The following is a 14,018-nucleotide window of genomic DNA, read 5'->3' as shown; positions in this document are numbered from 1 at the left end:
GACGACGATACTAGTCCTCAAGAGCAAGGTAGTTCCGGAACAAGCGGTCGTGCCTGGGGAGTCTGTCCAGGAATCGGCTGATTCCGGATGGCAGAAAATCCAGAAACACGCCTTCAGAGCCAGTGGTTTGGGTGTGATCGGACCTTCTCACCAGAAATCTGGGGCAAGGCGAGAAGTGAGGGAGAAGACGGAAGGGGGTGGAGCCAAGCAAAGACCAAGGTCTTTCTCACGTGGTTAACCGCTAAAGGCGGAGGACCAAGTTCGGAGGCAGAGCGACGCGGTCACAATCATAGTCGCGCCAGCGGCTGCCTCGCCCTCTGGAGAAAGAAATCCAACAGACCTTTCACCCGTCTCCTAGATCGTACCGAGGCTAGCGAAGATTTAGGATTTGATCGCTCGCTGTGTATTTCGCCCACCCCCGCCTCCTCAAGAACGCCAATCCGCGAGCGACAGGAAGTGACGCATGCGAAGCTCCGCGGGCTGGGGTTGGTGGTTTGGGCTGTAGGCTTCTGTCGGGGAAACCCATTCTTGCAGCTACCGCGGTTAGCGCCCCTGGCTGATGTCCTGTAGGAGACTGGAGCACTCACCACCTGAGATTACGGCTGGGCTCCGCAGGGAGGCAGAAAAGGAATGAGGCCCGGGCTCTCCCGGGCCTCGGGGGTGGACCCCAGCCTCCTCCTCTTTGTCTTTCTGTGCGGGAGCTGCGCTGAGACCCTAACCCGGGATTCCGCAGCGTCTTTAGGTAGGGGTCCTAAACGTGGCCGTTGGGTGTGGTCCCGAGGGGAGGGATGATGTCCGGCTGATTGCTAGGGAAAGCGGGGGCCCGGGGACCTCCTCTTGTCCAGTCCCCACTTACCGTTGGCTTTTAGATATCCTTTTTCGGAGGCTGGAATTTTCTAGCCCTTTGGCCTCGAGTCATTTCCTCTATCTTTGTAGCTTTTGTTTCCCTGTAGGAAAAAAAATTAGAGGCGGAACAGGAGGGGGGAAGGGCAAAAAAGGAGGGTGGTCCTAGAGTGCACCCTTTCTGATGGAGCGAAAATGGAGCTCCCGTCTCCTTGGAGGAAGTCATTTTTCTCCCAGAATTAGGGGTTCCCCCATTTTTGTTTGTGTGCCACCCTATCCCCTGCCCCCCGAAAATAAAAAATTAAAAAAAAGAGATTTGTCCGGTATCTTTGTGGAGCGATATGAAAGTTGTCCTCCGTTATTTTCTTGGGAATGAAGGTGCTCTGTACAAGCTGCACTATTACTTTTAAAGTGGAAGAAGTTTCTTTGGTTTGCCCAGAAATGGACAAGAGGAAGTTACGACTGTTTTTGCTTGTCAGCAAGTAGTTACACTTAATTATGATGGACTGACGGTGTGGAGGGATAGGAGACTATTACTTATGGAAGTTATCGGTGCACTTGACCTTTCTTAGAAACAAGTGTTGTATGTATGTGTATGTGTGCAGTAGAATCTTTGGAATCATTTTTTTTTTTTTAAATTTTTCGATGGTTTGCAATAAACTGGAAGATTTGAGAACTGGCAGGAAAAAAAAAAAAGATTTTTTTCTTAATTTTCCGAAGTATACGTTTATAGTTTTCCAAAGTCATGGATCCTGACTTGTTTTTTAATTGCAGCATTTTTAAAGCTTACTGGTATTTTCTAGGAGAGGAGATGTCTTTGATACACTTTTCTCCCCCAGCCAATTGAGGTTAAATGACGTGCTGAGAGTCACACAATTAGTGAGTATTAAATGTCTGAGGCTGGATTTGAATTCAGGTCCTCCTAAGTTTAGGGCCGGTACTCTATCCACTCTGCCACATAAAAGCCATCTCAGATGGACTTCTTAATAAATTCTCTACAGTGTTGATTATAAGAAGTTAGGAAGGGGGACTGACTCCTTAAAACATCTTCCTCCTTTGACAGGTCAGAAGTTTTTCTCTTGTCTTTCCCTTTTCTTTTCTTTTCAGTTCTGTGATTTCCATCATCAGATTTGGGTTTCCCAAATGTGAGATATAGGTATTATAAATTAAGTTGGTATAATAATTTTTAAAAATGATTAGCTTACCATTAAAGTTTAACGTCTTCAAATGGAGGAGGAATAGGAAATACTGGAGTTTTAAGTAAAAAGTGTTGAGCCAAGAATTTTTGTGATTCTTCTTGATGGGTTTGTGGATGCTTGTAGATGGACTTTTATTGATTTGTTCTCTCATTCTAACAAGGAGTAGGAAAATGGAAAAAGCTTTGAGGAATATCTAACTAGTAGGTAACTTTATAATCCTATGTGTGAAGAGGGGGGAATGTGTGGCAAGTACAAAGAGTACTGAACTTGAACTCAGAGCATTCAAGTACAAATTCTGCTCCTGTCAATTACTACATGTGAAACTTTAAGCCATTTATTTACTTTATCTGGCCTCCTGTTTTGATCGGTAAAATAAGGGGACTGAATTAGATCATGGAAGTGATCTAATATCATTTCCAGCTGGAAATCTGTGACCTTGGGCAGTTTTGAGAGGAAGGAAACTTCCAGGTTGAAAACTTGTTGAACTGTTGGTAGAGATGAACTATTGGATTAGCTTAGTGGAAAGAATTGATTTTATATTTGGTTAAGGGGACAGCACATTCCTGTAAAATTAGTTATTTAATGTTTATTGGATAATCAAATAAGAAAAATCTTTTATATGTTATTTGATGTGCAAAACTAAGACACCAATTTAGAGGAATTAGTAATAAGGGGGCTACTTAGTATGCACTTAATCAGAGTGCTAGGGATGGAAAAAAATCTTTTTTTTTTAAATTCCAACAGTACCTGAACTCAAGAAGTTTGCAATCTAATAGGGAAGACAAGCAATGCATATATTTTATGTATTTATATAAAATATATCTTTTGGTGATAAGAAAAACAATAAATATCTATATATATACATACATACATACACATATCTTTGCCAAGGGATCACAGTGTTGAATAGGACATTAACAATTAAACAACAAGATATAGAGATAAGACTCAAATTAGGGTAGAGGATGTGAGTGGATTGGAGGAGGACGTATGCAAAATACTGTAGAGTTAGAAAATGCAATCAAGTATTCATTAAGCTCCTTCTAGGTATTTATCACTGAAATGAGCACTTTTCATTTTTAAATGGAATAGTCTGCTCTAAAGGAATTTGCAGTCTAATGGAAAGAGATAACAAGACTTTGAGTAAAAGGTGGACCTAGCGATGGTTTGGATGAAAAGGGGAGCAGCATATAGCCTGTCCTTAGAACATTACACTCAAAAGTACTCAGAAGGTAGTGGAAGGGAATGCTAGAAAAGACGAAAAGAAAATGATTTGGAAGAGCAGGTGGGTGAGAGATAGCAAATCAAAGAGGAATAGGATTGCTTTGATATATTGAGAGCCCCTTTGAAATTAGAAAAACAAATTTATAGTGGAACAATCAACACAGTTTCTTTGCAAAAGTTAGCACAACCACTTTTGTGGAACATATCACATAACATCAGATCTTTTAGACATATTAACATGTTGATTTTTTTTAAAAATCTCTAATTTTTTTCAATGCTTTCTCTTAGGGAAGAGTAAAGATATAGGGGAAAAATCTAGATAATATAAAAACTAAAGATCAGTAAAAATCTATTTTTTGAAAAGAATTTGAGTTTTTAATAAGGAAGTGGCATTTTTATGAAACATGACTAGATCAAGATTATGAACATTCCTATCTGTGGCTGATATGAAGTAGAGATGGGGTTGTGTCTTGTGTACTAGTGGCACCTAGTGGTTATATTCCAAGTTTATAACTTTATTGTAAGTTTCCAAAGAATCTATAACTCATTTATTATATTAGTCTTATCCTCCCTTCCTCTTTCTTCCTCAGCTCTGTCACCTTATCCCCTTTTGTCTACAGCACATTCTTATGCCCTGGAAGATATCTTAAATTTACTTTCAAAAATTTTTCCTTAATTTTTATTTTTGTTCATATTACTACTCAATTTTAACCCAGTTATTTGACAGTGTGTTTTGCTGGATTTTGTTTTGATTTCACTTTTTTCATGCAAAGATCTTTTGTATTAACTTGCGACGTCATATATTCCTTACCCTCTTTTTTTTTTTTTTTTTTTTTGGAAGTAAAACAGGTATAGAAGATTAGGCATGAAACCAGTGACATCTTAGAATAATGCAGTTGTTAAATAATAAAAAACATTGCTTGGTATATACTCTTTCTACCTTAGAGACAAAGGTTTCTGTCACATTTTGCATTTTTAATAATTTTTTTCATATAATTTCAGGTTAATTTTTTTAACAATAGCAGAAAATGGAATGAATTTATTAACTTAAAAGCTCTTTGAACCCCATCATGAAGAAACTGAAGAATGAACCAGCTCAAATGCAAAAAGTAGCTATTGGAATGACTTTTGCTACATTATATTAAAATAATAACCATCCCCTTCAAAAAACCCCAAATAAACCAACCACCTTATATATTTAATTATTTTTCAACTACCAAGGTGAGGTCAGATATTGTTAGACCTCCTTCCTTTCTTTTAGTTTGGTTGATCAATGGTTAAAGCACTAGGTCTAGAGTCAGAAAAACTGAAATTCAAACATGATCTTACTGATCTTACAGCTGAATGACTCTGGGCAATTTACTAAAATCTTGTTTGCCTCAGTTTCCTCATCTGTAGATGGAAATAAAAATAGCACCTACCTCCCAAGGTTTTGATAAGGACTAAATGAGGTATTTGTAAACCACTTAACACTGTGCCTGGTACATAGCAGACAATATATAAATGTTAACTATTATTATTTTTTCATTAATTCCCTTGATAGTCTCTTTGATAACAAAATTCTAATTCTGTAGAGTAACATTTTAGACCTTTGACATGACACTACATCTGCAAACTAATTATATGTTGATTATAATTTTACCTTATTGTTGTAACTGGACTAACTTTTCCTTTAAGTATTTAAATGAAATGGCAAGCATGCGAACAAAGAATTGATATTTCATTATGTCTTTATGCATAATGTAGTTTTCATGTGTATCACTGTTTAACTACTTTGACAATGATTACTACTCATCTAATTTTTTGGATTCACTTAAAGTATAATTAATTCTACTTACTATAGCCACTTATTTTAACCCTCTGTGATTGTTTGAAGTATATTTCTGATAAACAATCAATCTATTATTGGAATTCTGCTTTCTAATACATTCTGCTAAACTCCTCCATTTTATGGTTGTTAGTTGATTTATTCATATTCATTGTTATAATTGTTAATTATTTTTTCTTCCATCATAAATTTATATCTTTTCCATCCTCCTCTCTTCTTCAAAGAAAGGAATAGGAAAAGAAGGTATCATCAAAAGTTCTGTAATCAAAGTGGTTTGTCCCTACTCTTCTCCTATACCTTTTTGCATCAAGCTCAGACCACAATCTATTTTAAACTTTTTTCTTTTAATCACATCTGAAAAAAACTTTCAAAATTGAAGTTTGTTTTGCTTGTTTTTTCCCTGCTTTTCTCTTTCCTGAGAAATAGTCTTGTTCAGTTTGATATATTTTTGCAACAAATTGTATTTTTGTTCACATTCCTTTTTTAAACTTTTAGTTTTATTGATAGTTTTTGTTACATACATTTTACAGATTACCCCCATTTCACAAAATATATCCCTTGTAACAAAGTTAAATATTTGAGTAAAGCTAAACAATACAATGACCTCAACTGAAAATTCATGCAACATTACACATGTAGAACTCTTTTTTAAGAAATGAACAGAAATCTATTTTGTATACATTCCAAACCCTATTTATTTAAAAAAAAAAAAAAAAAAAACATTTGTTACAAACACGCATATTCAAGCAAAACAGAGTTCTTTAATGGCTATACCCCAAAACAGATTTTTCATCTCACCCTAAAATCTTATCTTTCTGTAATGAAAGAATATTTATTTCATCATCAGTTTCTAGAATCATGAATGGACACTGTATTGGTCATAATTCTGAAAGATTTCAAAATTGTTTTTTTTTTTTATTTTGTGATTGTATAAATTATTCTCCTGCTTTTGCTTATTTTTTTCTTCATTAATTTGTAAAATCATCTAGTTCCTAATTTCTTACAGTAAAGTACTACTACATATTCATGTCCCACAATATTTTTAACCATTCTTCAGTTGTTGAACATCCCTCTTTTTTTTTGCCACCACAAAAACTAATTAAAAATATTTTTGTACACAGAGGTTCTTTTCTTCTTTTTGATATTTTTAGATATAGCCTCAGCATTGATATAACTGGCTCAAAGGTTATAGTTTAGTAATTTTTTTGTGTATAATACCAAAATGCTTTTCAGAATGGTTGTATCCATTCACAAGTCTACCAACAATCCACCAGTGTGTCTTTTTTCCTCTAGTCCTTCCAGCAGTTATGCCATCCAGTCTGAGGAGAGTGAGATAAATCAGAATTGCTTTAATTTAGATTTTTCTAATTAGTAGTGCTTTGGAACATTTTATTCATAAAATCTCTAGATAGCCAGAGGATATTCTCTTAGGAAGTACCTGCTCACATTCTTGGTTGTGGTTCAACTTTTCATGATTGGGTAAACTACAGCAGGTCAGTGTTGTCCACCAGATTTTCCTGGCAAAAATATTGGAGGAGTTTGTTACTTCCTTCTCTTGTGGATTAAGGCGTATCAGTTGAGGGTCACATTGCTAGTAAGTGTCTGTTTATCTGCCCTGATCTTAGACCATATATCAATTTGAGAATGACTTTTTATTATGTAAATTTGAATCAATTCCTTATCTTTGAATTGATATCATCATCAGAGAAAATTAAATGTCAAAGATTTTTTCTCCCAGTTAATATTAATTATCCTTAGTTTAGTTTAAATAAGATTAAGGTCTGAGAGATATCTGCTTGTTTACTCTCACTATTCCATCCATGTTTAGATAATTGTCTTCCATATCTCATTAAAGTATAGGTACTTAATTATTATTTAGCCCTTTGTATTTGTTCACGTGCATTTGTGCACTTTTCTGGGTTTTTCTTTCCTCTTTGCATTTCAGAATTTTTCTTACCTTTGGTCTTTTGTCTTGGAATCCTTGAAGTTTATTTTTTTTCTTCTGTAGCATTAATACTCAGTTTTGCAGAGCAAGTTATTTGAAGTTATAAGCCTTTTCATTTTACTCTTTGGGAGATTATACCCAAGATCTCTCATTTGAAAACTGATCCTAAGTTTTATATGAACTTGAGTGTGGTTCTTTGGTACTTGGACTCTCCTTTCCCCTAACCCCCATTGTTTGCAGTATTATTTATTTACTTATTATATATTTTTTACTTATTATTTATTGCAATATTATTATTTACTTACTCTGGATTTGGGTTGTGACATTCCTGGTCATTAACTGAATGAAAACCAAATGCTTTTGTTGTAGTCAACAAGCAAGTATAGTGAAATATCATTTCTTTACAGTTATAAATACAGATTATAAATATGTCATCTATGGAAAGTAATTTTTAAATCCTGCCTATTTGCTATCTTTATTGAAAGATGCCTTCAACATGACTTGATTATTCTCAGATTCTTTTGGAAATGGAAAAGTAGGAATTTGGTTTGATAGCTGATCTTTTCTCAGTTGCCTTATTTGTAATATAGTGGTAAGTGAATTTTTTCCTCAAGCCTTTCTTATTCTTTTATCTTTTTTTTTTAATTTTTTAAATTTTTATTTAATAATTACTTTATATTGACAGAATCCATGCCAGGGTAATTTTTTTTACAACATTGTCCCTTGCACTCATTTCTGTTCCAATTTTTCTCCTCCCCTAGATGGCAAGCAGTTTTATATATGTTAGATGTGTTGCAGTATATCCTAGATACAATATATGTTTGCAGAACCGAACAGTTCTCTTGTTGCACAGGGAGAATTGGATTCAGAAGGTAAAAATAACCCGGGAAGAAAAACAAAAATGCAGATAGTTCACATTCATTTCCCAGTGTTCTTTCTTTGGGTGTAGCTGCTTCTGTCCGTCATTTATCAATTGAAACTCAGTTAGGTCTCTTTGTCAAAGAAATCCACTTCCATCAAAATATGTCCTCATACAATATCGTTGTCGAAGTGTATAATGATCTCCTGGTTCTGCTCATTTCACTTAGCATCAGTTCATGTAAGTCTCGCCAGTCCTCTCTGTAGTCATCCTGCTGGTCATTTCTTACAGAACAATAATATTCTATAACATTCATATACCACAATTTACCCAGCCATTCTCCAATTGATGGGCATCCATTCATTTTCCAGTTTCTAGCCACTACAAACAGGGCTGCTACAAACATTTTGGCACATACAGGTCCCTTTCCCTTCTTTAGTATTTCTTTGGGATATAAGCCCAATAGAAACACTGCTGGATCAAAGGGTATGCACAATTTGATAACTTTTTGGGCATAATTCCAGATTGCTCTCCAGAATGGTTGGATTCGTTCACAACTCCACCAACAATGCATCAGTGTCCCAGTTTTCCCGCATCCCCTCCAACATTCATCATTATTTTTTCCTGTCATCTTAGCCAATCTGACAGGTGTGTAGTGGTATCTCAGAGTTGTCTTAATTTGCATTTCTCTGATCAATAATGATTTGGAACACTCTTTCATATGAGTGGTAATAGTTTCAATTTCATCCTCTGAAAATTGTCTGTTCATATCCTTTGACCATTTATCAATTGGAGAATGGCTTGATTTCTTATAAATTTGAGTCAGTTCTCTATATATTTTGGAAATAAGGCCTTTATCAGAACCTTTAACTGTGAAGCTGTTTTCCCAGTTTGTTGCTTCCCTTCTAATCTTGTTTGCAATTAGTTTTATTTGTACAAAGGCTTTTTAATTTGATGTAATCAAAATTTTCTATTTTGTGATCAGTAATGGTCTCTAGTTCATCTTTGGTCACAAATTTCCTTCTCCTCCACAAGTCTGAGAGATAAACTATTCTATGTTCCTCTAATTTATTTATAATCTCGTTCTTTATGCCTAGGTCATGGACCCATTTTGATCTTATCTTGGTATATGGTAAGTGTGGGTCCATGCCTAATTTCTGCCATACTAATTTCCAATTATCCCAGCAGTTTTTATCAAATAATGAATTCTTATCCCAGAAGTTAGGATCTTTGGGTTTGTCAAACACTAGAATGCTATAGTTGACTATTCTGTCTTGTGAACCTAACCTTTTCCACTGATCCACTAATCTATTTCTTAGCCAATGCCAAATGGTTTTGGTGACTGCTGCTTTATAATATAATTTTAGATCAGGTACAGCTAGGCCACCTTCATTTGATTTTTTTTTCATTAATTCCCTTGAGATTCTCAACTTTTTATTGTTCCATATGAATTTTGTTGTTATTTTTTCTAGATCATTAAAATATTTTCTTGGAAGTCTGATTGCTATAGCACTAAATAGATTAGTTTAGGGAGTATTGTCATCTTTATTATGTTCACTCGGCCGATCCAAGAGCACTTAATATTTTTCCAATTATTTAAGTCTGACTTTATTTGTGTGGAGACTTTTTTTATAATTTTGCTCATATAATTCCTGACTTTCCTTTGGTAGATAGATTCCCAAATGCTTTTATCTTTTTAAATATCTTTAGAATTGATCCCTTAATGTCCTCATAGTTGCCTTGGCCAGTAAAGATAGCTAGATATTTGTGATTACTTCAGCTACTTTTCCAACTTTTTTGGGGGTAGGAGGAACATCTTATTGTAATAAAATATAATATATCAGATTCTCAATAGAATCTGGAAGTTTGTGACTAAGCTAGGATAGGAATGTTAGAGTGTTACAAGGGTTGGAAGAAGTCCCAGTGGCCAAGTGCTTCTTCCTTTCTGGAAGAAGTGCAAAGTACAGCATTTAAATACAGAATGATATAATTTAGGGTTGGAAAAAACACTTATGTATTTTCACCTTTTTCATTGTTGTTTACTTGGTTTTTTGTGTAGGTTTTTTTTTCCCCTTTTGACCTGATTTTTCTTGTGCAACATGACAAATGTGGAAATATATTTAGAAGAATTGCACATATTTAACCTAGATTGGATTACAGATTCTCTAGGAGAGGAGAGGAAGGAGGGAGAAAAATTTTGAACACAAACTTCTATAAGGGTGAATGTTGAAAACTATATTTGCATATATTTTGAAAAATTAAAAGCTTTTTATTAAAAAAAAATAAATTGTGGAATCAGAAAAGCTTACCTGTAATTATAGTTATGATAATTGCCCACCTTTATATGCCCTTTTCATAGAAATCTGTGATTGATATTCTCATATCTTTTAGAGAAGTTCTATTAGTCCTACTTCATAGAGAAAAGAACTATCAGAGAGATTAAGTGACTTGCCTATGGTTACACAGCTAGTGAGTGTCAGAGGTTGGATTAGTCCATCTTGAGTCCAAGTCCAATGTTTTATTCATTCTGTCAACAAGAGAGAGAACCTTATTTGAGATGTGAAGGAAGTTAAGGTTTCTAAGAAACTGCTGTGCTTTAAAAGCAAAAAAAAAAAAAAAAAAAAAATTAAAGAAGGATACACATTTCAATGTTCAAAAAAATAAATTATAGGTAGTAACAATTCTGATTCAAGTCAGTCATAACTTAATATACATTTTCTGACATATTTTCTCTTCACACTTTATGATCTGGTTAAAATGATATGCCTATTCCCTGAAATCAGCATTGCATTTCCATTTTCATAATTTTAAACAGTCTGTCTCATTTACTTACAGTACCCTCCCTTGTTAATTTTTTTAAAACTCTCATTTAATTTCTGTCTTGTATTTAGCATTTATGTACTTATATTCACTGACTTAAAATGCACTTTTGAATGAGGTTTACATCAGGCCAGCGCTAGCACTTTCCTCCTTATTCAGTTTCCCAGGCTTCAGTGCCATTTTCATGCCATGCTGAACTAAATGATTACAGCTGCAGCCTCCCATATATTGTCTTAGAGCAGGGGTCCTCAAACTTTTTAAATAAGGGGCCAGTTCATTGTCCCTCAGACTGTTGGAAGGCCAGACTATAGTAAAAACAAAAACTTTGTTTTGTGGGCCTTTAAATTAAACTTCATAGCCCTGGGTGAGGGGGGATAAACGTCCTCAGCTGCTGCATCTGGCCCGCGGGCCAGAGTTTTGAGGACCCCTGCCTTAGAGTACTGCACATTGGTCAGAGTTCTTACTATTGCTTTTGGAAAAAAACATGTCAATCAGTTACCTTTTTTACTCAATTTACCATCCTACCTGGCCATAGTTCCCCCATATATGTTGTTTTTCTCTTATTTGAATTAGGTTTGTGGAGATTGAGATAGTCTAAGCAGTGTACCTGCCACATAGTAAACATTTCATGTATTAATTCATTAAGCTTCTTTCACTAATCCAAAAACCCACATAAATATAAATTAATCTCAGAAAAAGAAATGATTCATATCTCTGCCTCATTCAGTAAAAACACAGATCATGAACAAAATTATAAAAATCTGAGTAACAAAGGTCATATTAGAAAGAATAACAGGGCCAAAAGACCTGGATGGGCCAGAACTAAAACTAGTGATATTATTTACTTTCTAATTTGTCTGTAAGGAGTCTTCTTTAAGAACCAAACATCATTAATATCATAGTAAGTGACTTATGTAAGGTCACAATTATTAGGTTACATACTAGTGTGATTAGAACTAGAAGTCAAGACTCAGAATTCCCAGTTTATTTTTTCCTCATCCCTAGATGGAAGGCACCAATAATTAATAAAGGATGTAATAAAATTTAGGTGATAGAAAGACTTACCATGAATTGATGCTGTGCAGAGAGAGAAGAACCAAGGTAACATGGTATGTACATAGCAACAATAACACTATGATGATCAAGTATGACTTAGGTCTTCTCAGCAAATAAAATGAACCAAGACAATTCCAAAAGATTCATAATGGAAAATCTGTGGCTAGTGAGAAAACTACAGTGTCTGCATGCATATTGAGGCAGTTTTTTTTTGGTGGAATTTCCTTTTTCTGTTTTTTCTTTAACAACCTAATTATGGAAATAGGTTTCCACGTTGTATAACATTGTATAGCATGGTGTGAAATTTATATCAGGTGTATAATCAGATGGCAGATTACTTGCCATCTTGGGGAAGAGGGAGGAAATAAGGGAGGGAGAAAAATTTGGAACTCAGAATCTCATAAAATTGAATGTTGAAAACTACCTTTATATGTAGTTGGAAAAAATAAAATGTAATTTATACACACACACACACACACACACACACACACACACGTTTAGGTAGAAGGTATAGACTTACAGATAGAAATATGCAGAAAATATTTAGACCTTATCCATCTTCAGATCATGCAGATTTTGTTGGTTAACTCAAGTAGAAAATCAGGGGACTTAAGAAAATTTACTTGAAATAAATGAGATTTCATCCTTCCATACAAACTAATATGTATGACAAAATTAAAACACAAAATAGAATCTTAAAGTGTAAAAAGCAGAAAGAACCTTAGAAATTATTTAGAATCCCATAATTTTACAAATGAAAAATAAAAATGCCAATCCTCCTGAATAATAATCCTTCAAATATTTGAAGCAAAAAACTATATTCTGCTTAAATCTTCTAGAGATGTTTACTCTGGAATTTCTAGAATCAGTTTTCCTGTGAAGCATCTTGAGTTCTCTCATCATCCCAGTTAATCTTAATAGAACATCCTAGTCCTTTTTATGTAGATGGACAAATTCCATTTTATCACTGTCCCTTATAAAATGGAGAGTCCTAGACCAATTTGCCTCAGTATAGATGTGATCTGTCTAGCCAGGGCAGGTAAAGTGGCCTCAGTATAGATGTGATCTGTCTAGCCAGGGCAGGTAAAGTGGTACCATCAGCCTTCTCATTCTTAGTCTCTCTATTACTATTAATTATTTTGACTTATGGCTACTATGAAACAATGTTGACCCCTTTTGGAGCTTTAGTCCTAGTCATTTTCATATGAACTACTCTCTACCCACATACTAAAGATTGTAAATATTCAGGAACAGAATGATTTAGAAATAGAATTTGGTGAATTCTTAGTGTCTTTGTTTCCTCTTCTGTAGAAGGAGTGTTACATGATCTTTAAAATTCCTTCCAGCTCTAAATATATGATCTCATGATTCTTTTGGGACTTCATATGCTAAAATTATCTTATTGATGTATGACTGCTAAATTTTATTAGTTCACATTGACACCAGACTAATAATTATAAATCATCATATGGAATTGAGTTATAATTCCATGATGACCTGAGGTTTAAGATAAATGGGAATTATTTTATACAGATTATTTAAGTAAAAATATAAATTTTTAAAATATTACAATCTGTTATGTTTATTTTGCTAAATTGTTAGCATTAATTTCTTAATTTTTCAGTTAAAGTATCTGAATCTCTTACAGTGTCTCCACCAACTAATGTTGAAATAAAATCTTATAATCTGAATCCTGAAGTGTTTTGGGATTACCAGATAACATCTCCAACTCCTACTTTCACAGTGCAGTTGAGAAAGTATCCGTAAGTATCATTGTTTTAACCAGTTTGTTTGTTTTTTTAATTCTTTGATCTCAAAAGAATCTCTGATTGGCCTCATAGTGACATAGAAAATTACAAATTAACATTATCTCTGTTGTGTTTTTTTATTTATTTTGTTTAAAAATTTCCCAATTATATTTGAATCTGGCTCTTTGCCTGGACCAAGAATTTGATACTTTTGTTCTCAGCTCTTAAATTGTAAAGCAGATGCCAGTATGTATTAATAGTGGTAGTTCCTTAGCAGAAGTGCCTCTACCATTCCATTCCCTCGGTTCGTCTCAGTTTTATGTAGATCTCCAGACTCTCCTCTTAATATAGCCCCCCTAAAATTTGCGGCCCCTCAATCAGTATATAGTCCCATGCTCTTTTCTGACTCTTTGCTTTCTTTCTTCACTCCTCAGAAACCCTCCTCAGGAGCATGTTCACTATAACATTGTTCCTATGGTTCTCATTGTCTCCCACT

General features: G+C 34.5%; 1 protein-coding gene across 2 annotated transcripts in view; it reads left to right on the top strand.

Annotated features, from left to right (window-relative positions):
* The first annotated feature begins 540 nt into the window (after window positions 1–540).
* The window catches only part of IFNGR1 (interferon gamma receptor 1), a 31,749-nt gene continuing 18,271 nt past the window's right edge, over window positions 541–14,018 (top strand). Inside the window, exons 1-2 of one of the 2 annotated variants that reach the window (XM_051997836.1) lie at window positions 541–742; window positions 13,423–13,537. In XM_051997836.1, coding sequence (XP_051853796.1) covers window positions 631–742; window positions 13,423–13,537 — 227 coding nt within the window. In that variant the 5' untranslated portion in view covers window positions 541–630. Of the gene's footprint in view, window positions 743–13,404; window positions 13,538–14,018 lie in introns of both variants that reach the window. The other variant, XM_051997835.1, reaches the window with a different exon arrangement.

This window comes from Antechinus flavipes, chromosome 4 (assembly GCF_016432865.1).
Source record: "Antechinus flavipes isolate AdamAnt ecotype Samford, QLD, Australia chromosome 4, AdamAnt_v2, whole genome shotgun sequence".
Lineage (NCBI taxonomy): Eukaryota > Metazoa > Chordata > Mammalia > Dasyuromorphia > Dasyuridae > Antechinus > Antechinus flavipes.
The sequence above is the reverse complement of the archived record's forward strand: the minus strand, read 5'-3'. Positions and strand labels throughout refer to the sequence as shown.